General features: G+C 50.4%; 1 protein-coding gene across 4 annotated transcripts in view; it reads right to left on the reverse strand.

The window, feature by feature from the left end:
- SHQ1 (SHQ1, H/ACA ribonucleoprotein assembly factor) overlaps nt 1-24,266 on the reverse strand; it is a 166,511-nt gene that overhangs the window by 19,219 nt on the left and 123,026 nt on the right. For all 4 annotated transcript variants that reach the window (XM_069206108.1, XM_069206107.1, XM_069206105.1 and 1 more), the window contains one exon: nt 20,966-21,086. In XM_069206108.1, coding sequence (XP_069062209.1) covers nt 20,966-21,086 — 121 coding nt within the window. The remainder of the gene's footprint in view (nt 1-20,965; nt 21,087-24,266) is intronic.

Raw genomic sequence — 24,266 nt, forward strand, 5'->3', positions numbered from 1 at the left:
CTCCTCTCCCTCACTCCTTCCCCCTCCCCCTCGCTCTATCACTGGCTCTCCATCCCCCCACTCCTCTCCCTCTCATGCTCTCTCTCCCTCCCTCCCTCCATCTCTCACGTACTGTGTCCCTCTTTCTCTCTCCCTCCTCACTCTCCTTCTCTCAGCCTCCCTCCCTCCCCCTCACACACGAGCTGCCTATGAATGATGACAGCAATCTCTTGGCCCCTTCCACCCTCCCTCAGAGAAGCCCCGTGGTGGCATGTCACGGTGACAGCTGGAGGGGGGGGGGGGGGAGCAGGGAGCCCCCTCTCCCCCCACCCTCCGGAGAGCGATGCTCGCTCCACTGAGAGCCCGAGGGCTAAGCAGTGAATGATCTAACCTGTCAGTCTGCAGCCCAAGCATCCATCACTGCTGCTCGCCAATCCATCAGTCCTGGTTTACCCAACCATCACTCCACATTACCCTTTATCTCACCCAGGGTGTTCCCCATCACTCCCGCCTGTCTCACTCAGGGTGTCCCTCGTCACTCCCTTCTGTCTCACCCAGGGTGTCCCCCATCACTCCCTTCTGTCTCACCCAGGGTGTTCCCCATCACTCCCATCGAGCTCAGCCATGGTGTCCCCATCACTCCCTTCTGTCTCACCCAGGGTGTCCCCATCACTCCCGTCTCTCACCCAGGGTGTCCCCATCACTCCCGTCTCTCACCCAGGGTGTCCCCATCCCTCCCGTCTGTCTCACCCACTGTGTCCCCCATCACTCCCGTCTTTCTCACCCAGGGTGTCCCCATCACTCCCATCGAGCTCAGCCAGGGTATCCCCAATCACTCCCTTCTGTCTCACACAGGGTGCCCAAATCACTCCCATCTGTCTCACCCAGGGTGTCCCGTCACTCCCGTCTGTCTCTCACCCAGGGTGCCCCCGTCACTCCCGTCTGTCTCTCACTCAGGATGTCCCCGTCACTCCCGTCTGTCTCTCACTCAGGGCATCTACCATCACTCCCGTCTATCTCTCACTCAGGGGGGCGTCTACCATCACTCCCGTCTGTCTCACCCAGGGTGTCCCCATCACTTCCTGCTCTCCCAGATGTCACTCTCTCCTTGTACCCATCACTTTCAGTAAGTGGGCGGGGCTCTGGAGATTGAAGCCCCAGGATGCTGTAACCCCGCCCCCACAGCACGTGGTCTCCAGCTGCACCTCTGCTCTCACATCTGAACAGTTATTGATTCTGGCTGCAGTAAAAGGGCCTCCTTGCACTCGCCATCCGTCCTGTGCATAAAGACGCCTGTCCCAAACCTCTCGTCCGTGCACTTAGTCTCAGGTGGAGGCGTCCTCGCCCGATACATCCCTACAGAAAGTAACTACAGTTCTCCTGTGTTGGGATCTTTCATAGATTCACATGCTCAAGTTATTCACCCCAAAGTTCAGCTCCGTTCATCCTTCGAAGGACCAATGAGTAAGGACGATTACCTCCCGTCCCTCCCTCGCCTTCCTTTTAAACCAATGAGGCCTCACTCCTAGACCCTCCCTTCCCCTTTTAAACCCCCCCCCCCATACCCCTCCTGTTCTTTTGTCTAGCCCACGCTAGACGTTTTTCCTTTTTCCTTACCTGCACGGCGGGGCCTGGGGGTCATCGTTTGAGGCACTCCTTGGGACGCGGAGCTCCGCGAGAAGTGCTACGGCCACAGCGCGACTTTGAAGAGCTGCCGAGCTGCTCAGGAAGCGCGTACTCGGAGGCGGCTGACGGGGTCAGCCGGCCCTCCGTGGCTGGGGCGTCGGCTTCCGGTTTTCTGCGCCGCGGGGAGATGCCGGAGTGCTGCTTTTGGTTTCTGGAGGTAGGACAGGCGTTCTGCCCGCAGTTTTATGTACATTGCATTTAGTTTTGACCTTTTTAGGGATTGGTGGATACCTGTAGTGGGAGGTCCAGGTCGCTATATATTGGGAGTGCTTTTAAGTGATGGGCAGTGTGTTTTGGATTATCAACATGCTTAAGGTTCCGGCTAAGAGACGTAGGATTGTCTCTTCTTCCTCCTCCTCCGAGGAGGGTGCTGCTGGTGTTTCCATCCCTGGGGGCTCCCAGTTACAGGAGGGTAGGGATGCACCCCTCATGTCCAGGGAGGAGGTGCAGGAAATGATCGAGGTGGCTGTTGCCAGGGCCCTTCAAGCGGGGATGGCCAGGCCTAGTCAATCTAAAATTACCCATACTGCTGCACCTGCAAGGAAGTCCTCCTCAGAGAGTGAGGGTGGAGAGGCCCCATCTACGTCCTCTGGGGGTAAATATGTCTCTAGAGAAGAAATGTAGGAGGTGATGGCACATGTTCGGGACAATTTAGGTTTTCCAGTGTTTCAACCTTCAAACTCTGAATCTCACTTATTTCCACAGTATCAGACGCATTCTAAATTTGCCATGCCTTTTCAGGGACCTGTGAAGGATATGGTGTTTTGCAAATGGAAGGATGTGGATAAAGCTCAACTTCCACAATTCCTGCAGAAACTGTATTTACTTGAGGGTGAGGAGGTATTGCCTCATTCGGTCCGCCTGGATTCAATTTTAGCTACCCTGATTGGCAAAACGGCAGTCAATCCTGAGGATTGTGTGCCTACGGATGCCACGGACCGTAAAGTGGATTCAGGTCTTAAGAGGGCTTTTGCAGCTGAGAATCTGGCGTTAAGGGCTGGTATATATTCTGCTTATGCGGCTCAGTCGTTGGTGCAGGACTTTGATAAGCAGGCGGTGGCTGTTCAAGAAGGGGACGCCCTGTTGGGAGCTCCTGGCTGGTATGGAGCAGCAGGCCAGATTGTTGGCAGATGGGTCTTCTGATGTGGTCCGTACGTCGGCTCTGGCCTCTGGTGCTTTGATTGGGGCTCGTAAGTCCCTCTGGTTACGTTCCTGGAAAGCCGACCCGGGGGAAAAGGCGGCCTTGCTGAGACTGCCTTTTGAGGGTCGTAGCTTGTTTGGGGATCAATTGCCATCCATGCTTTCCAAAGCATTTAAGGAGCGGAAGCATGCCTTGCCTTATAAAGGGGGATCTACTTCGGGTAAAGGGTGGAAGAAACATTCCCGCTCTTCTCCTAAAATGGATGTCAAATCTTTTTTGTTTAGGAAACGGCGTTTTCAGCCGCGTTTTTCTCCTAAGACGTCTGCTCCTTCGAACCGGGGTGGGTTCAAAAAGGGGTCCTGACAATCACTGTGGGCCTGGCATAGGGCCGGTTGGGGGAAGGCTGAGACACTTTATTTCAACTTGGGAGGAGAGTGTCAACGATCGTTGGGTGCTGGACATTGTGGCCAATGGTTATGTCATCGATTTTGTGGTGGTGCCTCCAGATTCAGGGGTACGTCCCACCCCTCTGTCTTACGGAGGGTCACTGAGAAGGGCATTATTGGACGGAGTCCGGGACTTGCTGGTCAAGGGGGCCATTTCCCGCGTTCCGCTGGACGAAAGGGGTCAGGGCACTTATTCGGTCTTGTTTCTGGTTCAGAAAGTTTCAGGGGGATTTCGACCGGTGCTCAATCTGAAGAAGGTGAATGCTTTGATCAGGACAGTACATTTTCGCATGCTGTCTATTCAGACTATCTTTCCATTGGTCAGTCAAGGGGATTTTCTGGTGTCACTGGATCTGCAGGATGCTTACCTGCACGTGCCTGTGCCAAGAACTTCGCAGAGGTTCCTGAGGTTTGCTGTGGATCAGGAGCATTATCAGTTTTGCGTTCTACCTTTCGGTCTCAAGTCTTCTCCTCGAATTTTTACGAAGGTGCTGGCCCCCGTGGTGGCTTTGCTACATTCAGAAGGGGTGTTTATTCATCCATATCTGGACGACATCTTGAATCATGCCCCCACACGGGTCCTGATACAGAGGCAGGTGGCCCAAGTTCTGGTGGTCCTGCAAAATCACGGGTTTTTAATCAACTGGGAAAAAACAGATTTAGTCCCGTCCCAGGATCTGTTTTTTTTTTTAGGGGCTCAATTTCGGACTCTTCTGGGCCTGGTGACAGTGTCAGAAAGGAGGTTAGGGGTACTCCAGTCCTTGGTGAGGAAGGTAGTGTTACAGACTGCCCCCGAGCTCTTCTATGGTTACGTCTGCAGGGTCATTTGGCATCGGTAATATTTCTGATCCCTTGGGCGCAGTTGCATCTACTATGCTTGATGACATGGTTCTTGAGAAGGTGGGCGCCAGGGTCCGGTTCTCTGCGGGACAGGGTGCAGGGGTCCGGATTGATTCGCAGGGAGTTGAAATGGTGGTTGGATGCGGATCATCTTCGGGTAGGGGTTTTTGTCACCTCTGAGACCCGTGGTGGTGACTACGGATGCCAGCCTCTCCGGTTGGGGTGCGTGGATGGGGTCGGCTCAGATTCAGGGGTTCTGGTCCCCTCTGGAGGCGAGTCGGTCGTCGAATTGGCGCGAGTTGAGAGCTGTCTTATTGGCTCTGGTCCATTTCCAGGTGTCCCTGAAGGGTGCAGCGGTTCTTGTTCGGACGGACAACTTAGTGGCCAAGGCTTATGTCAACCGGCAGGGGGGGGGACCAGGTCACGGGCTCTGTTCGGTCTAGCCAGGAAGATTTTTGTGTGGGCTCAGGAGTGGGTTCCTTCTCTCAGAGCTACGTACATTCGGGGGGTGGTCAATGTTCGGGCGGATCTACTGAGTAGGGTGATTCCTTCCTCTCAACTTTTCTCCCTCCGGAAGTCTCCGTTTCTACATCTGGTTCGGCTTTGAGGGCTTCCAGTGCTGGATGTATTCGCATCCGCAGAAAATGCGAAGTTGGATCGCTTCTGCTCCCGGTTTCGGTGTCCCCTAGCCTGGGACGTGGACGGGATGTCATGTCCTTGGCCGAGGGGCCTTTTGTATGCGTTCCCACCATTTCAGCTTCTCAGGTCTTTTCTGTTGCGGGTGAGGGATCTGGGGTCCAGGGTTATCCTGATTGCGCCACTTTGGCTGCGAGCGAATTGGTTACCGTTGTTGCGGCTGATGGCAGCCGGGAGGATGTGGCCTCTGCCTCTTTGTCCGTCTCCCCTGGAGTTTCCATGCCTCCCATTGGGGTCGTTGAGGGGGTTACACTTGACGGCCTGGAAGTTGAACAACGGGGCTTGACGGGTCTTGGGGTACCTGTGGCTTTGAGTTCTACCTTACTGGCTTCCAGGCAGCGTTCCACTTTACTTTCCTATGGTAGACTGTGGAAGGTTTTTTCTTCTTGGTGCTGGAGTCATGAATTGGATCCTACCTGCGCGTCTATCTTTGAGGTGATGCAGTTCCTGCAGGACGGTGCGCAGTTGGGGTGGTCGGTGGCGTCTCTGCGGGTACAGTGGGCGGCTATTCAGGCCTTTAGAGGTCCGAGGCGTAATCTTCCAGATGAAGGGCGCTTGATGCCTAGATTTTTTCAAGGGCTTATTAATTTGTTTCCTCGCCCTTTACGTTCTTTTCCGTCATGGGATCTTTCTTTGGTTTTGGATGTTTTGATGGATGCCCTTTTGAACCATTGGGGGACTGTGATTTACGCCATTTGTCCTTGAAGACGTTCTTTTTGGTAGCCATTACTTCGGCTCGTCGTTTGGGGGAATTGGGGGCCTTGGCCTGTTCTTTTCCTTTTTGTAAGGTTTTTCAGGATCGGGTGGTTCTGGTTCCGGTCCCTTCCTTTATTCCGAAAGTCAATTCTTCGTTCCATGCTCGCCAGGAGGTCATCCTTCCTTCATTTTGTACGAATCCCTCCTCAGGGGAGGAGGTCCGTTTGCATTCGTTGGATGTACGCAGGGCTTTGTTGGAGTACCTGGGGGTGGTGGCTCCTTTTCGTAAGGGTGATTCGCTTTTTGTTAATTTCGGTCCGGCACGTAAGGGTGAGAAGCCTTCCACGGCTTCCTTGAGTCAGTGGGTGAGATCGTGGATTCTGTTGGCCTATTCCTTAAAAGGGGTGGTTCCTCCTCAAGGGATTCATGGTCGATCTACCAGGGGTATGGCTGCTACGGTGGCGGAGCTTCAGGGGACTTCCGTGGTGGAAATTTGCAGGGCCGCCACTTGGGCTTCTCCTTCAACGTTTGTTCGACATTATAGGCTGTCGGACTTGGGTAGTTTGGAGTCGGTATTAGGTCGAGTCTTATCCTCTATGAGGTAATAGGGGTTGGGTTTTTGGCGGCCTTGGTGCAGGATATTAATAAAGTTCTTGCAACTCAGTGTCCGTCTCCTGTGTTTTTCTTGCTGTGTCTCATTGGTTTAAAAGGAAGGCGAGGGAGGGACAGGAGGTAATGCTTCCATTTTCTTGCGATAATGGCATTACTCCTAGTCCTACTCCCTCGCCTTCCTTTCCGTTCCCTCCCGCCCTCCCGGTACGGACTGTCTGAGTTGCTGCTTGGGCTTGGTTTTTGTACAGGAGGGGGTAGGGGTGGGGGGGGTTTTAAAAGGGGAAGGGAGGGTCTAGGGGGGAGGCGGGAGGCCTCATTGGTTTAAAAGGAAGGCGAGGGAGTAGGACTAGGAGTAATGCCATGATCGCAAGAAAATGGAAGCATGGGTGACTATGGAAGACACCCAGACTGAAGGAAGAAAGTTGGAGTGCTGTAGATTCACAAGCTGAGCACACTCCTGCTATCTAGCAATGACTGTGGATGCTGCAATCTGTTTTTTTTCTGACAACACTAGGAGACACTCCACAATAAGTGGATGCAAGTGCAGAGATGTGTAGTGGTAGCAGAAAATGATAATTCTTAAATAAACGTAGGACTGTAAACTTGCATCCAGGAGAGGCACATGCGAATCTAGTGCACAACGAGCTCGAAAGCTATTCTTACAGATATGTAAAAGTTTCTGTTTGCAGCGTGTGCCTGTAGATCACATGCTGTGAACAGACTGAAGATGGTGGATTACAAGCATGAATAGAAGAGGTTTGGAAGAGGGATTTAAGTAAAATGTTCTAAATTAGGGCTCACTTTTGGGAATGAATGTCCACACAGTAATGCTTAGTCAGTGTATGGACAGTGGCCCACAACACTGCTTTACAGATGTCCGCAAGTGGGATGATACCTGGGAAAGCCACTCCTTTCCACGAGTCAGTTGTGCCCTAGGCACAGGGTGCAGTGTGTGTCCGCTTTGGTGCAGGCCAACAGAATGCTTCTAGTGATCCATTTGTCGAGGCCTGGAATGGATCCTAAATCCCACACGTGGGGTAACCAAAAGCTACAAAGAGCTGCTTGGGTTTTCTCAAGGATTTGCTGCTGGTAACACAAGAAATAAGGGATCTTTTAGCACCTAAATGTGTACTCATTGTACAACTAAATGCGGATGAGGCAAGAAACGGGGTAAGGCAACAGTTTCATTGACATAGAAGAGGCAACATTTGGCATAAAACGAGAGGGGCGCGTTTTAAGGACAACTGGTGGTTGTGCACCTGGATGGATCTCTCCAACTGAAAAAGTTGACCCTTCATTCATCACATAGAGGGCAGAAACAGCAACGAGGGAGGCTACTTTCCACCTAAGGAACTGTAATGGACATGGGTGTAAAGGCGTCATCGGGCCCAATAAGTGATGTAAGGAAACTGTTAAGGATCCAAGAAGGGACTGGTGGCAGCTGAGGGACAATTAAACTTTGAGGCCTTCCATAAAGCGTTTAAAACTCTAAAGCCGGGCCAGTGTCCGCAGGTTCACAGGTAAGCAACTGGAGTGACTGCGTACCTCGCAGAAGAGCAGGGCAGTCCGCATTTTGCAGATGCAACAAGTAATGTGCGGACTGTGGACCGTAAAGACTGTTTGCAGATTGTTACAGTAATGGACAGATTGCTTCCGTTTAGTTATGTGGCGTGCTCACATTGTCGACTGTAGCTTCTCCAAGAATGTGTACGCACTCAGAAGGAAGTTTTATGTAGTCACTTTTTAGGACTTCGGATGCCAAATGGAACACTTTAGTGGCCCACGGGTCGGGTGAAGCAGGTGACCTGGATCCTGCGTGAAGAGGACTCGCATACATAGTTTTTAGGTTGAGCGCACAAGTGCTCCGACCTGCGCCCACCTCATGCCCATCACGATCACTCGTTCACGGGCATGCCTTTCAGAAATACTTTATCATCATTGGTAAATGCTTTATGTTTGTCTCTCCTTGGGGCAGTTTTGTTACCGCCTTTGACATCGACCATGTTACATGGATAACTGCACGTCTGTCGGAGAGCAAACTTTTTTACTTTTGTGTCTCTCCTTCACGCTCATGGCGGCCGTGGCGCTTTGAATCGGCTCGCTTATGCCAACTGTTTTACTTTTCATTTTCAATTTATGTGGAAAGAAAAGTCCAGTTAGGAATTTACAACACTAACAGCTCTAACTGGAGGAAAGAAGAGACCCACTGCATTGCAAATGCTTGTTTGTGAGGTGGATCGACATCTCCAGAAGCAGGGAGTACCACAGCTGCCAAGCCCAGGTGGGAGGTACAAGGACTAACCTCACTGGTGCTCCCATCTTCCTCCCGACATACGAAACGCACACAGCCTGGGGGGGCGTCATAACGCAATGCCCCATACAATCTGATGCTTAGAACGTGGCAGATGGACCGAGGGTGTGCATATCTGGACACAAAGCTTTGGCATTTTGCATTCCCGCTTGTGGCAGAGAGTTGAAGTATGTTTGGAGCGTCTGTGCAGTTACTTCCCATGTGTTTGTTGTCATGTTGTACTTAACAGGTCTGCAGAGATGTAGTCCACTCCTGGGAGGAGTCCCACGAGGAGGACCTGGTGATGGATGCGCCAGAGGAGACAGCTGTGGTGCTGACAATTAGACAAGTGTGTTCCTGAAAACCAGATTGTGAACACCCGCAGCTCCAGCTAACCACCCCCAATCAGTTGCGCACACTGGTGCGCAGAAGAGGTTGTTCCAGAGATCTCTGGCCCTGGTTCGTGAGTTGACCCGTGTGCGTTCTTTGTCCCACGAGGGAGGCATCTGATTTGATGGTCACTTGAGGGTGGGGGCCGAGTAAAGGCCTCCCCAGTAACAAGTTTTTCTTGTTCCAACACTGCAGTTTGTGCTGAACCTTGGACTCGACAAAGACTTGGTTATCGGATCAGTGCCTTGTGGCCATTGGCTCCAGCAGAGGGAGAACTTGCACTTGGACCACTGAATGCAGGACAGTCAGTCACGGCAGATCCGTTGCAACTCTGTCAGATGAGTCACTGTCAGGTAGAGGGGAACGGATGGGACAGACTTTGCCGATCACTGTGAATGAGCTCCCAAGATCCCTGGTGCCTTTTGGGGGTAAAGATCAGCTATTTCCGCATGGATGGTGAACCCTGATGTTTGGGGGAGTGAAACAGGTGGCGGAGTGAAACAGGTGGCTCAGTGCGAGCAGGGAGTTGTGGTCAGTTCCCACTCTTTAGCAGCCAGTGGTCTAGTTATGGAAAGACGAACGAGCACGCGGTGAACACCCGAGGGGCTTTTGTTACCCCAAAGCAGAGTCCATTGAATAATACACTCCACTCCACGAACCGGAGTTACTGGTGATGAGCTGCGTGGATAGAAACGTGGCCATAGGTGTCCTTGAGATCAAGGGTTGCCATGGTGGTCCCGAAGCAGGGCAGTAGAATGACATCTTCAAGAGCCTGGGCGAGATGTACTGACTGAGTGTTCAGAGGTAGAGAAACAGCCAGAAACTCCCACCTTTGTGGAGGATGAGAAGGTCAAGGGAACAGACACCTATCCGACGTTGGCGTGGAGGACCTGGTTCTACAGCTCACTTCTGGGGCCACGCCGACACCACTTCTACCAACAGTTATCAGTGGAATACTGAGTGCTGTGGAATTCCCAGGAGTGGGGGTGGGTACCCATGTAGAGTACAAACTGCTCTGAGATGGTATCTTCCCCGGTGAAGGGTATAACCTGGTGCATTCCCCGAGAGGTGCCAACCTGGAACTCCCTCCCCACCAACCTCCGCAAAACCAAAGACCTCCTACTCTTCAGAAAAAACCTCAAGACATGGTTGTTCGAACAGTAACCCCTCCCTCAGCCCCCCCCCCAAGCGCCTTGAGACCTTTAGCACGCTCTATTCATTTTTTTGATTGAGTAAGTGGTTAGGGGAAATGCGTGGATGGTCACTACGGGGGGGGGCAGACGTGGCCTTGTTCTTGCTGCCTCTGACCACACCGGGGCTCTTGGTATAGAAGATGCCTCTAGTGCACGGCTTGGCCAACTGGCCTTCCTGAAAGTACCACTGAGTGGCAGTGTTTGGGGCATGCCAGCTCTTTCTGCTACGGTCCATGACCGCTGGCTATGAAGCCCTGACTTTTGTATCCGGTTCCGGGGCACTCCTGTGGCCTTCACAGTGTTGGTGTCATTACTTATATTCCCCAGGATGAAGAAACCTTGTTGCCGAAGAGGAGTTCTCCATTAAAGGGGAAGCCAACGAGGGGCTGTTCTACCTCAGTGCAGGAAATGGGGCACTGAGCCGGGCAGGACGGTGCGGTAGGATGCTGCTGTTGGTCTTGTAGGAGCGATACCAATGGCGTTGAGGGGACACCTGAATTTGGAATGGGAAATTATCTTGCCCAAGTGGACAACTTCTTTCTCTCACTTTCAGTAAGCCTCAGGGAGATGCTCTGCAATCCTCTCCATTTCCTAGAGCTCTATTCATCACACCTGGAGAGCAGGACAAGGAGCTATCGATTTAATGGCAGCCCGAAGGTGCCCACTCGCCAGCAGCATCGATCTTCTTACTTTTTCGAGTGGAGCGGTATCCCCTGTAGCCTGAACGAGGGCCCTTTTATGTGCTGTTTGGACAACAAAGGAACCAGATGCAGCAGGACTGAGAATGGAGATGATATTGTGGAGCAGCTCTGCAGGTCTGATCCACACTGGGTGCAATAACTTGGGCCTTGACCTGGTCCCGGATATTCTCACTCGAGCTTTTGGCATGTGTTTGAGCATTAGCAGGAAGTGCACAGACCATTCGTCTTGCGGAGTCTCGATAAGGAAGTCGTCTTCCTCCACATGGCGTTTGAGTTTCTGGTGGCTGCCCGGCATCAGATGACCACATGGTACGGGGATGGATCATTGCTGGCAGAGAGCGGCAGGAGATCACTCAAGATCGTTCGTCTGGACGGCCCATGTTCTAGTCATGCCAAGGACTCTCTCCATCATTAGTGACCTCAGCTCATGGTAAGGGCTAGTTGTGCGGTCAAGGGGTCTTGGCCCGAGTCTGTATGAATAGACTGCGCCAGTGGTGGGGTTTAAAGAGGTTGGGGTGTTCTGGGCGCCTTCACATTTGCCTCATCATTGGTGTCTGGTTGGCCTGATGGAGGAGGCTGCGCATGAACATGCCCAGAGACAGGGCCAATGTAAACACTCCTCTGCCATACATCAGGCTGGTCGCCATTGCCTGAGCTGAGCGCGAGGCTGGCTTCCAGATCAATTTCAGGCTGATCTCTGTTTTGACAGGTGCATCGGGTTTTCAGGGTCAGAGTCTTGGTTTCAAGGCTCTATCTCAAGACCCTTTGTACTCCGGACCTTCAGGAACACAGGGCAGTGCTGACTGTCACCGCTTCTTCCAAATTATTCCCGGAGGCAAGGCATGGAGCTCTCAGGGCCAATCCCTGCCTGGAGTAAGGCCCAGCCCGCGTTTGAGCCTTCGAGGAAGGATCATCAGTCCATGCCAAACCGGAGCCGTGGGCTTACCCTGGGATGTGGAGACCGTAAGGGGCCCACCGAAGTACGTTGTGACTCTCCTCGCCAGGTGTCTCAGGGCGAGCCATGTGCACTATCGGAGTAAGTTCCCTTCACATCCAGTTTGGACGTCGGCCCTGGACAGCCTCAGCTCTGCATCCTGTAAGGTACCCTGAGTCTCGCCCGTCAGCACCAAATGGTCTTTTTTCCACCACAAGGCTTTACTGGCTGGAGAGATGGACTTGTGATCCCTCTGGAGGCAGACGTTACAGACCTGGTGATGATCCAAGATCAGAAGATTGTTGTTACAAGTTGAACTGAACTTAAAGGTGTTTTCTCCGTACTGTCGCCCCAGATAAGTCACTCTAAAGTGACCTTATCTCGAGATTCTCCCTGCGAATCAGTACCGGTACATTATACAGTTGCACACATGCGATTTCAATGAAATATCAGCCTGAAAAAAAATTAATCTGACTCAATATTTTTGTTGAACCTTTCTTGATAAATAGAACTAACTTAAAATATTTTTTCAGGCTTTTTTTTGGGGGGGGGGGGGGGGGGGGGGAGGGTTTCTCTGAAATGCAAGGTTCCCACCATTAACCATTTAAAAAAAAAAAAAAATCTTTCAGGGTGTGTGGTGTGATCTACCATCCCTATCCTTTTCTTACCTCCATCTTAAATATAATTTGTTCTGCTTCTTCTCCGTTTAAACCTGCCATTTTTTGTTGTTGCCCTTGTAACTTCTCCGACCGCAACCACGTCGCCTCTCTACCACCGTTAGCCCTCCCGTCCCCCACATTTACCTTCTTAGCTTTGTGTTGCTCTGGTCTCCTTATGGCTTCTTGTCACAGTAGACCTAAAAGCAAGACTACCACAACCATTTTTTAAAATAAAACCTTACTACTTACAATTCTGATAGTATTCTGAATTGTAAGATTTTCATGTGTTTTCAGTTCCATGGTTTAATTCCAGGCACAGTACAGCTTTTATAGAAAAAACATTTCCATGGGAAAGGTATTTCATCATTGTAACATTTCTCACTGAAGTTTTGTCAGTCTGTTTTATCAAGCTCACTTTCTTCATTTTGGAAGTTTATCACAACAATATAATTCCGGTCACAGAAGGTCCTCGCATGCTGAAATCAGCCTTGTGGTGATTCAGCATCGAACATTTGAGACTGTAGCATGACTGTACCTGAGCACACAAAGATACCCTGATTACAGAAAAATACAATCTGCGGTCGAGTCTGTATCCTGGTGTTATGTGGGTCTAGGGAGGTATGACGATTCGCCTAAAAAATGAAGCCCCTGTTCAAAGAAAAACAACTTCCCATGTCTGTGCCCCAACACTAGATGACAGGATTGCACAAAACATGTGATCTACAGAAGCACACACTGTAAGGTGGTTCCAGGCAGGTCATTTTTAATCTTCAGCATTGGATCTTTCATAGATTCACATGCAGCCATCCCCCCATCAATATGAAACACACAAGGTGTGAGGAGGCTCCTTGTATTTGATCAAGTCTGAGGCACGACCTATCCAACGCGATCTCTTCTGGTCTTCGCTTCCTGAGAGTGACATCTCATGGAGGTATGGAGCTCTACCGATGTCCCCCGGGAGGACTCTGCCACCAAGTGCTGTGGTTGCTCACAAGCCCTTTGTACATGGCCTTCTCAGCGTCCACCTCAATGGTCTATTGTCTAGACCATAGCAAAATGTGACGTGGCTGCAATTCATCAGCTGGTGCTTTTCTTTCAGTAAAGAATGGCCATTATTGTGTCCGATACGCTGGGGAGAAAGTAGATTTACGTATATATGTGCCTCAACACCACTGAGTGTTTCACAAAAAATGCCAATTTTCATGAGAGCCTTAGCATGTACATTTAATTATTGAATTGCTATGTTCTGGGAAGTTGGACGGATAATGGAAGAATTATTATTATATATATATTTTTTTTTTTACAGTGGAGTCAGCCCCTGTGTATGCCTTCAGTACCCGTTGGTCATATCTCTTCCCATAGTTACACGTCCCTTCAACATCCTTCCAAGTTCCCTCCCATCGCCCTCCTCTACAGCACCAACCGGTCTCTACAGAATCGCCCTCTCTGTATGTCAGAACTCTCAGCCTTCAGATATCCGTCTCTCTCTTCAGATACAGACTTTACAACACCGGTCAACATTACTCTCGAACAATTCAAACCTCTGCATCCTTCTGGCAATGTACCTTCAAACCTAATTGTAAAGTTCCAAGGTAAACTCTTCTTGCCGTGGCACCCACACACCTCACTAACGGACACAGAAAACACTGCGTTCCGTCACTGGGATCAACGAGTGGTGGGCGGTCCACATCAGATGTGGTCATCAGGCCGCATTGAGGTGATCATCAGAGGAGGACATCAAGTTACCAGGCAGCATTGAGGTGACGACCAAAGGAGAAATAATCCAGTTGCACTGCAGTCACCACCAGAGGAGGCCATCTAGCTACATGGTGGACACCATCAGATGAGGTCATCAAGCAGCATGCGGGTGCCACCAGAGGAGGCCATCAAGCAACATGGTTATTAGCAGGAGAATGGTCACTGTAACCATTAGACAATATTAAGCTTCATGACTGTCACCATCTGATAACACCAATCAATCAATAAATACTTGAGCAGCACAACTTATCACCCATGACAGTATCCAGGTGCAGCGATGCTGGGCTAGTCGCAGAGGCAGATCTTGAGTTTCTTCCTGAAGTCTGCAAGTGAGGGAGATGTTCAGAGATGTTGGGGGAGGGGGCATTCCAGGACTTGGCGGCGAGGTGGGAGAAGAAAATTGTAATTGTAATCGTATTTATATAGCGCTTACTACCCCTGACGAGGCGTCGAAGCGCTTTTCGATGAGTAGCACGCTACTCCGGTACCCAACAAGAATTAGTGATGGATTAGTATAATTTAATAAGGAGAACAGTTTTAGTATTATTATGAGTTAATTTGAGTTGCGGATATGAGAGTTTGTTAGTTAGATTGACTGGAGTAATGGAGGGGTGGAGGAGGAAAGAAATCCAGAAGTGTTAATTGGGAGTTTATCCTTCATTTACTCAATCCAAAGGCTTGAGATGAATAAAAGGGGAGCGGAGGGGAAAGAGGATGTGGAAGGGTTAGGGAGAGCATAGTAGCAGGGTGAGATGAATGCAGGAAAATTTAGTAGGGTTGTGTGGGAGGTCACAGAGGTAGAGTGAGGTTTGGTGAGTTAGATGTGGAGGTGGAGGGAAGAGCTTAGGCAGAGATATTTAGGAGATGAAAGTGGTCGAAGGGATTTGGGATGAGTCCGAGTGAGAATGGAGGATAGTTTGGTAGAGACATGACATAAGAGTGATGAGTAGATAAGTGTGATAAAAAGAGAGCAGAAATTCATAGATATCTAGTATAACAACCCAGAAAAAACAGGAGCCATGCAATGATCCACAAACATGCCAGGCACAGAAACAACATATACACATACATACACATATATATATATATTTATACACACACACACATGAATACACACACATATGCACATACAATACATAATTAGAATCATGGGTAAAAAATACTTAGTCAGACAGGTTTAAAAGAGTGTGTGTGTATTTTATTGTTATTGGTTTAGTTTCTGTAAAATGAGCATCGTGGCCTACCCAACCGGAGTATTTTCTACGAGTATGTCAGTAAGCGTTACCTAGCATGTTTTATACGCCCCGTTTATATTGTACACTAAGGGTACGTGATGGGCCACGGGGTAAACGTCTCCAGCAACCTTGTGTGCCTTTGGCAATGTGATTGTTACTAGTGCGTCTTTGTGGAGATGTCCTTGTGCTTCTGAGCATCAACAACGCACCACCGGAATCGGCGGTAAACGCATTGGGGTCGTTTTGGAAAGCTGTCCATCATCCTGGTAAAAGGCGGGAATTCCTTTACCTACTTCGAGGGTGGACGGGGCGTGGCGAGGTGGGAGAAGAAAATGCCTCCGCTGTGGCTACGACGGCGGCATGGTGTCTGTATGAAGGCGAGGGAGGCAGAGCGCAGGTTTCTGGATGGTTGGCAAAGTTCAGGTGGGGGCTCAAGTATGCTGGTCCTTGGTTGTGGAGGGTTTTGTAGGCTTGTGTCAGTAGCTTGAATTGGCATCTTTTCTACACAGGGAGCCAGTGGAGGTCTCTCAGGTGCTGGGTGGTGAGGGTCCTTTGGGGCAGGTTGATGATCAGTCTGGCTGCTGAGTTCTGAATCGTCTGCGGCCTTCTCACGAGTTTGCTGGTGGACCCTGCATACAGTGAATTTCCGTAGTCCAGACGTCTAGTGATAAGGGTTTTCCAGGTGCTTGTAAGAAACCATTTGAAGATTCTTCCGAGCATACAGAGTGTGTGGAAGAAGGCAGAGGAGACTGGGTTGATCTGTCATGGTGGGTTTGCGGTCCAGGATGATGCTGAGGTTGCGGTGTGGTTTTTAGGAGTAGGGGGCACCAGGTGTCGTTCCAGAGGGAGGTATGGTTCCCAAAGATCAGCACGTCGGTCTTGTCCATTTTGAGCTTCAGGCAGAGGTGCTTCATGCAGGCGGCGACATTCTGCATGCTGTTGTGGAAGTTGCGGTCAGCGGAAAACGAGAGGACGAGCTGGGTGTTGTCGGTTTAGGACATGATGTTGATATTGTGGGTTCTGACCATGTCGGCTAGCGGCATGATATAGAGATTGAAGAGAGTAGGGCTGAAGGATGAACCTTGTGGGACGCCGTAGATGGTCTTCTCAGGTTGCGAGGTGAAGGGGACAGGAGGGAGCGATTCTTGCAACCCATGAGGAGTGATGCTATCCATCGGAGTGTGTCTTTTTTTTTTTTTTATTCCGGTCTGGTGCACCCTCTTAATAAGAGTGTGGTGGGACACGGTGTCAAATGCTGCGGAGAGGACGATAAGGATCAGGGCAGCTGATCAACCACTGTCGAGTAGGGTGCGGATGTAGTCTGTGGCGGCGATCAGGGCGTTATCAAAGCAGTTTTTGGCTCCGAACCCAGATCGGAAGGAGTCTACCAGGTTGTTTCTCTCCAGGTGTTCAGTGAACTGACAGTTGATGGCCTTCTCCAGGACTTTGGCTGGAAACGAGAGCACCAAAATGAGGCGGTAGTTCTGGAGGTCGCTGGGGTCTGCGGAGGGTTTCTTGAGGAACGATCTGACCTCGGTATATTTCCAAGTGTCGGGGAAATGTGGCTGTGGGGATGTGTTGAGCATGGAGGGGAGGTAGTGGGTGATCTTGTCGCTTCCGAGGTTGAAGAGGTGGAGGGCTAAAGGTCGCTGGCTGCTCCTGAGTGGATGGAGTTCATTAGGACTGTGGTGTCCGGGGTGTTGAGCCGTTCCCATGTGGTGAGTTGGTGGTCAAGGGTGGTTTCTGCAGGAGTGGGGAGGCTGAGGAGGTCAGTGGGTGGGTTGGGGGGGTGGAGGGGGTGTCGAAGTTCCTGTGGGTGGTGGATATCTTGTTGTGGAAGTGATGTGCCAGAGCATCGCAGAGTTCCTGGGAGGGAGGGATCGAGATTTCTTTACCATCGTCCGAGTTTACCTACCCAGCAGCTAAAGAGTTCCTTGGTGTGGTTGTCGCTAGCCTCGATGCAGTCTGCAAGGGCCACCTTTTTCGCATCTTTGAGTTGATGGTGGTAGTTGTTGAACGCTGGCTTGAAGGTGGCTTGTCGATGTGGAGTCTGCTGGTACACCATCATCTTCTTTCTAGTTGTTTGCAGCTGTGTTTCATTGTGCTGAGTTCCAGGGTGTACCAACTGGCTTGTTTGTTGGATGTGTGGGTTTTGGCTGGCTTGATGGGGGCAGCTAGGTCGGCGGTGTTGGTGATTCAAATGTTGAAGTTCTCGACTACCTGACTTGTAAGAGGCTGGCCCTCTATGTAGTGTGCAAAGCCAGTCACACTGTGCAGGGGGTCCAGTTAACCAAAAGTTGGTTAACTGGGGTAAAAACTTGATCTCCTAATGTTCTCATTCTTAAAGTAGCTTGGTCGGGCACTCGGGCAAATCTTGGAGCAGTGCAAAGCATTTCTTGTACTCACAGCATCAATCTTGCAGCTCACAAACTCAAAAGAAATAACTAGCGACCAATTTATAAACGTACTTCAGATTTTTATGTCATTTTTATGACCAAGATTATCAAAATTGGTTAAGTACTTTTTGAGATATGAATTTAAAAATAGTCTTTTAGTACTTAATTATGTACCACAGAACTCAATGGAAGATCACCTTTAAAAATACATATGATATTGTACAGTTGGTTTACCTTTTGGAGGTTGGCTGAGGTCCTCGATGGGCACACTGTGCCAGCTGGAGAAGTTTGGTTGGCTCCTAGTTCCGGCGGGAGCAGCAGGAGAAGGTCTATGGAGCTGGTGCAGCACCATGGTGGGGGGACCACTTGGAAAAGTACTGCACAGGTAAGTTTAAAGATGTTTCCTTGAGGTCCCCTTGGAGGGTCGGGGTCGCAAGGGGTGCGGACACTTGGGGCACAGTAGGTTCCTTTGGTGCAGGACACAGGGCGGCCAGGTGTAGAGTGAATTGGTGGGCCAGGTGTAGAGCGAATCGGTGAGCCAGGAGCTGTGCACAAGGATGCCCTCTGGAACAGGAGGTAAGCTGGTTCAAGGGTCATTTGCAGGACAATGGGGCCACTCTGGCGGGAGGTCTGGGATGTTCCTGAAGTCCCTTGTCTGGGGCTTCCGCCTGGTCTGGTTGCAACCCCGGTTGGGCCGCTTTGCTTGGTGTCTGGAGTTGGCTAAAGAAACACCCAGGGTATTGGCACAGTTTGGCCGCTAGAGGTCGCAGTGCCACCAAGGTTGGCACACTAGCAGGGTTTGTCCTTGCGGTCGTCGGAATGAAGTTTGGTCCAGCTGCGGCATCAGTTTCGGGAGTCAGTGAATGGTTAGTGAGGTGACCCTCACTGGCTTGCTGGTTTCCTTGAGTTGTACAGTGGTACCTCCACTCTGAAGGGAGGGTCTTGGGCACTTTGCCAATCTTTAAGGTCCTCTGGGATTCTTGTAGAGTTGTCCGGTTGTCCAGTAGCTCCTCAGTGGTGACTGTCGGGTCCTGGGTGCAGCAGGCAGGGTTTGGCACATTTTCTTGGGTGCCGCAGGTCCACAGTTCTTGTGCTTCGGATCTTCTTGGTGCTGGTCTTCTTTTGTCCATTGAATCCGATTTCCTGGACTAAGGATGCCCACTAAATACTGCATTTAGTGGGCGTTTTAGGGGGAACTTGGCAGTGACCAATGGGTCACCTAGCTTTGGGTGGCTACACCCACTAAAAGACCACTTCCTGTGGGAAGGGTCTCTTCCCTATTCCAGATTGGCTATCTTCCCTCCATCCAAGATGGAGGAAATTAAATGGAGTGCACACCTCACAAACACCACCTTAGGTGTCGTGCATGCCTGGTGGGACCACCCCTCCTACCCTCTGTGTAGTTTCCCACCGCTGCTCCCGCCAAAAGTGGTGGTTTGCACGGGGGTTACCATCTGCTGCTGGCAGTAGGCCTGGGGGTCGAGTTTCAAAGTTGAAGCTCGCCGCCAGGGCAGTGCACATTCCTGAGGGAGGGGGTGTTGGCAGCTCCACTCAGGAAAGGCTTTGTTCCTCCAACCAGAGAGATGGATCTCTCCCCCAGGGCTTGTAAACTGGTTCTATCCAGCCTGCCACCTCCAGACACCCAGTCAGCAACCATGCCAGGGTAGTTAGCATTTGCAGAGGGCATCTGTAAGGTGACCCCTGAGAACATTTAGGGATATACCCAAAACTGGTAGAAGTTTGGATTTATCAATATGAGTTGTTTGATAGCAAACAACCCATGGTTCAGAGTGGCCATCGTGTAGCTGGGAAACTTGTTTTGACCAATGTCCAGCACATGTATAAAAATGGCTGCCCTGTTCACCCACTATGTCCCAGGTTTGGCATGGACACAGTGGGGGCATATTGCTCATGCAGCGATGCCCTCACACATGATATGGTGCGCCCTGTCATAGGGCTGGAAAGCCTGCCAGAGGGGTGACTTATCGATAGTATACAGTGGACAAAGCAGACAGGCAGTGCGCCATGTCAAGTTTGTGTTTTAGGCTTGCACCAGGACACGCAGCCTGCAATGGCAGTGCTGGAGGCACCTGGATGCAGGGCCCTCGAGGGTGCTGCCCTCAGAGGCATATCCTTAGTACCCCATGCCCTGGGTACCCAAGTACCTTTTACTACGGACTTATAGTGGTAGCTCAAGGTATATCGAATTGAGCCAATGATTCACCACAGTTTCAGGGAAAGAGCCCTGGCCCAGGGAACTCGCTTAGCACGGGCCCTGGGCACTACAATTTCTAGGCTACATCATACATCAGGCAAAAAGTGGGGGCTAACCATGTAAAAAAAGGGGCTTTTTTCTCACATGATTCGGGCTGGTGGTAGCATGGGGCTGGGTTGTATTGAGGGCATCCGTCCACTGGGTCTGTCTCACTTTGCTACAGCTACGAAAGGAGGCGCAGGTGGTGAAGTGGACAATGGCATGGTGTGTCCAGGTGAGTTCCGTAGTATGGCTGTATTTGACTATTGCTGGACGTGAAAAATGAACAAACATCACATTCACCATTAGCGGTACACTGAATATATTGTGTTCGTAGTCAGGGTAGGAACAGAGAATTTCAAAAGTCCAACACATAAAACACCACTAACGCTGCTTACTTCACTTGAGGTCCAGCAGGTCTGCATTAAATGGAATGAACACACAGATTCTGTGAGCTAAGCCAAGGCTCGTTTACAGATCCTGTCCCACCTATTCCCAGTACTTTACGTTCACCTTCATGGAGTAAGGCCTCAACTTCGAAGCCCATACTAATATGGTGGACAAACAAGGCCTCCGCTAACCCAACTTATGCCTTCAGTGGAGTGTAATCAGAACAGATACCAACACAGTCCGTGATCATTGTAATACAAACATGTAGACTTGTGCACGCAAGAATCAACTATCTGTAAAAACAGAGAATGCTGTTTCTGTCTATTGAGCACAAAGATTTCAAAAGACAGACAGCAGAGGAAGCAGATCCTTCTAATAAAGGTAACATCAGCCTTAAACTGGGATAAGACACATATCAGGTAACAGTCAAGTGCAATAACTGGCCACACCCCAGGATGGAGGTCAGACACGCCCGAGGCAGATCAGCCTCACATCCCCTGAATCAGCCATGCCCAATCATCAGCCGCATCTTGGGGGGGGATCAGGTACACTAGCGGGACCAGCCTCAGAAACCAACCCCGAGGTCAGGAACCACCTGGCTATTTGAGCTGGCCAGCCGACACACAAAGTGGAGCAGAGACAGTCTCTCCACAAGCAGGTGAAACTCACTTGATTTTCTGGATCCAGACACAGTAGTCGGTGATATAGAGATCATTGAGGATGTAGGCCGGGTCATTCTCTTGGAAAATGCGGTGAATTTGTAAGAAACATTTCAAAACTGCTGCTTTACCTACGGGACATTGGAAGGAGATGAGACTCTGGTTAAAAAGGGCTCCTAAAAAGAAAAGTCTAAAAGCAGTATTTCAGTACTGATCATTTTTATTACAAAGTTGAGGTCTGCTTTAGCGCGAACGACAAGGAGAAGGTGAGCCGGGCCTGGTCCACTCTACAGCATCTTACCCAATGAATTCACAGCGAGGAAACTAGTCAGATTGTCGTAGTTTGACTCTTGCTCTGGGCAAGGCTGCTGGTTTAGGGATGACAGCACTTTTGTTTGTTTGCATCCTACAACAGGTCGCATCTGTCGTCCCAACCCTCCTGGCTCACTAGCAGTACCTCACCAAAAACCCAAACAGTAAATGGTGATTTGTGACAGCCTTTACGCATGGACTCAAGAGTGCGACATCTCAGGGGAGCCGAGGTGAAACGGAGATTACCCCTTTCTCACATGAACAACAAGTCTGAGTCACAGACCGGCAATGAAGGAGAAACACGAAAGTTTTCAATACATTTTATTAACAAGGCTGCAATGATTAGGATAATGAACAATGCAAGAAACAGAATTGTAAAAACGAGAGTCATGGATACGAAACCCCCCACAATCTTGCAATAACATGTAATATGAAATAGATGTGTAATAGGCCCCAATTCCCTATCATGAGGAACCTAATCCCGAACCTAGAGAGAGCCGGGTTAAACCTAATCTGCCAGTACCATGTCCATGGTGATACCCCCCTCCCGCAACCCTTGTTACCTTGGAATGAGGCCTCTAGATCGGACTTCGTGGGGACACGAAGGGTGGTTACTCAGAGCCACACACCCGGCTCGGGCCGTCAGGGGTTCACGCACCTCTGATAAATACCTTGAGCTTCGCTTCATTTGCACATTCATTTTCGGGGTGTTCTCCCCCCGCTTTCTGAATCACGTGAACACCCGGTGCCCAGAAATTGTTACGTCTGTCTCTCGCGGAAAGCGCTCCGAGGCGCTTTAAAAGTGCAAAAACATATACTAACAACGTTAATATTTCTCACGAACACCTGTCTGTGCGCACAATATTCTCTTTTTCCATGAGGGCTAGCGCTGCAAAGCTTTAAGGGGTGTTTGCAGCATCTTCGCAGCGCTGCCGCCCCGGTGGGGGGTGGGAATGAGAGGGTGGGGGGCGGGGGCTCTGAAGGGAGGCCCGAAAGGTGTGCAGGAGGCGCTACAGAGGAAGGTTCTTTCGCTGCAGAGGTCAGACCCTTGGGGTGGCGGGGGGGGGGGCTATATGAGGTCCGACTGCTAAGTGCATCCGATGCAAGCGGCGTCTTTAAGGATGGATGTGTGGATGGAGGTAGGTGAAGGTCAGCGGGGCTTTAAGTGTTTAAGTGGGAGGAAAAAAACGGTGGGGTGGGGGGGGGGTCTCTGTCAAAGGGGCGCGATCGAGGTTATAAAGGGCGTGGCTGAAAAACACGTAGAGTAAAGACCTTTCCTTAGCATCGTGTCCGGACCGTCTGGTACATACCTGCACCTTTCCGTCTCTGCATCCAGATATATAATGCAACAAGTAACATTACACCCACAACAAGCCAGGACTCTTGGCTTTGTCAATGGTAACATTACACCTACAACAAGCCAGGACTCTTGGCTTTGTCAATGGTACTTGGCTGCTTCTATGTGTCATCGCATCCAGATATGTAACAAAACAAGTAACGTTACACCTACAACAAGCCAGGGCTCTTGGCTTTGTCAATGGTACTTGGCTGCTTCTATGTGTCATCGCATCCAGATATGTAACAAAACAAGTAACGTAACACCTACAACAAGCCAGGGCTCTTGGCTTTGTCAATGGTTGTTAGTCGTCCAAGTTAAGTACAACAATGACATAGGTGTGTAAAATACTGGAAATGCTGCAGTTGTGACGTGTTGAGGCTGTGAAGGTAGTCCGAGTCTCTGAAGTTACTCCAGAGGCAGTGAAGGGGGGGTTACTGCTGCTGAGTTAAGATATTTTTTGGCTAAAGATGGAGAACCCAACCCTAGAGTGTCCCGTCTCAGCAGCTGCTTATTAGAACAGAGGGTGCTGAGCACCGGCAGGACCCGGCCCACTTAAAGCCCTGGGGTCGGTGAGGTTTGTGTGTGGTGACTACAGCTGCAGCGATCCACACATTTTTTGGAAAGGGGCTGCGAGAAGTCCCCCCCCACCAAAAAAGAAAAATAGCCCCCCCAAAACTATTCCAAGGAAGTGCCCTCGTCATTCTGATTGGCTGGAACCTCCACATAAGCAAAGCGGACACACTGGACTGACTGAAGTCAGCAGCTCACTCTGTAGAAAACGACTAAATAACATTTTCTTTTAACTAGAATGAATGGCCACCCCTCGCGCAATCAGTCACTCCTTGGTTATGATCCCGCCCGGCCAATCAGAAACAAAGACAACGTTTAACAAAGAGACAGAATGAGTTCTATTGGGTAATTGTATTTATTTAGCGCTTACCACCCCTGAAGAGAGTTCAGGCGCTACAGCGCGAGTACCAGCCTGCCCCGGGCACCCAAGGGTAGTGCAAGGGATACAGAAGGGCATCGAGAACATTCTGTCCCTGCCGGGCCTCCGTAGCGCCCACCCTCGCGCCTGGTGGCATCAACACAGCCCAGAAGACACGATTAAGGCGCTACGTAGGCGATTGAACCACAGGTAACGATTAATGAATGACCGGTTAAACTGACAGAAGTACAACAGCTGAACATGAGAGTAAGTAGGATAACAGATGTGTGGTAGCACACATACCCGGGTCAAAGGTCACTTCAGAACCACTGCTTAATTTATAAACAAAAACATGCCAGTGCCCAAAGCCCTCCTCTTAAACACACGGCTGCTGCAATTAAATGTGCGACCTAAAGCCACCTGGGCCTCTTTAATCCATTTACAGCCACTCCCTGCCCCTTCAGCTCACTCTTGCAGCTCTCTGCTTTACCCCATTGTGAAGCTTTTTCGTTTTTCCTTCTTTTCCATGTGTCTCTTTTGCTCGCAGCAAATGCTTGAGGCCGAAGAATAAGCCCCGGCCCTCAAAAATAAGTGCCGAAGCTCAGCACCGGAAACAACAAGCACAAATTAAGCACTGTTCAGAACGCCCCCCCAATCTGAATATCCAACAAGAGGCACCTTCACTGTTGAGTCAATGTATTAAACAGGATCACGAGGTAAACAAGGTTACAG

Source organism: Pleurodeles waltl, chromosome 9 (assembly GCF_031143425.1).
Source record: "Pleurodeles waltl isolate 20211129_DDA chromosome 9, aPleWal1.hap1.20221129, whole genome shotgun sequence".
Lineage (NCBI taxonomy): Eukaryota > Metazoa > Chordata > Amphibia > Caudata > Salamandridae > Pleurodeles > Pleurodeles waltl.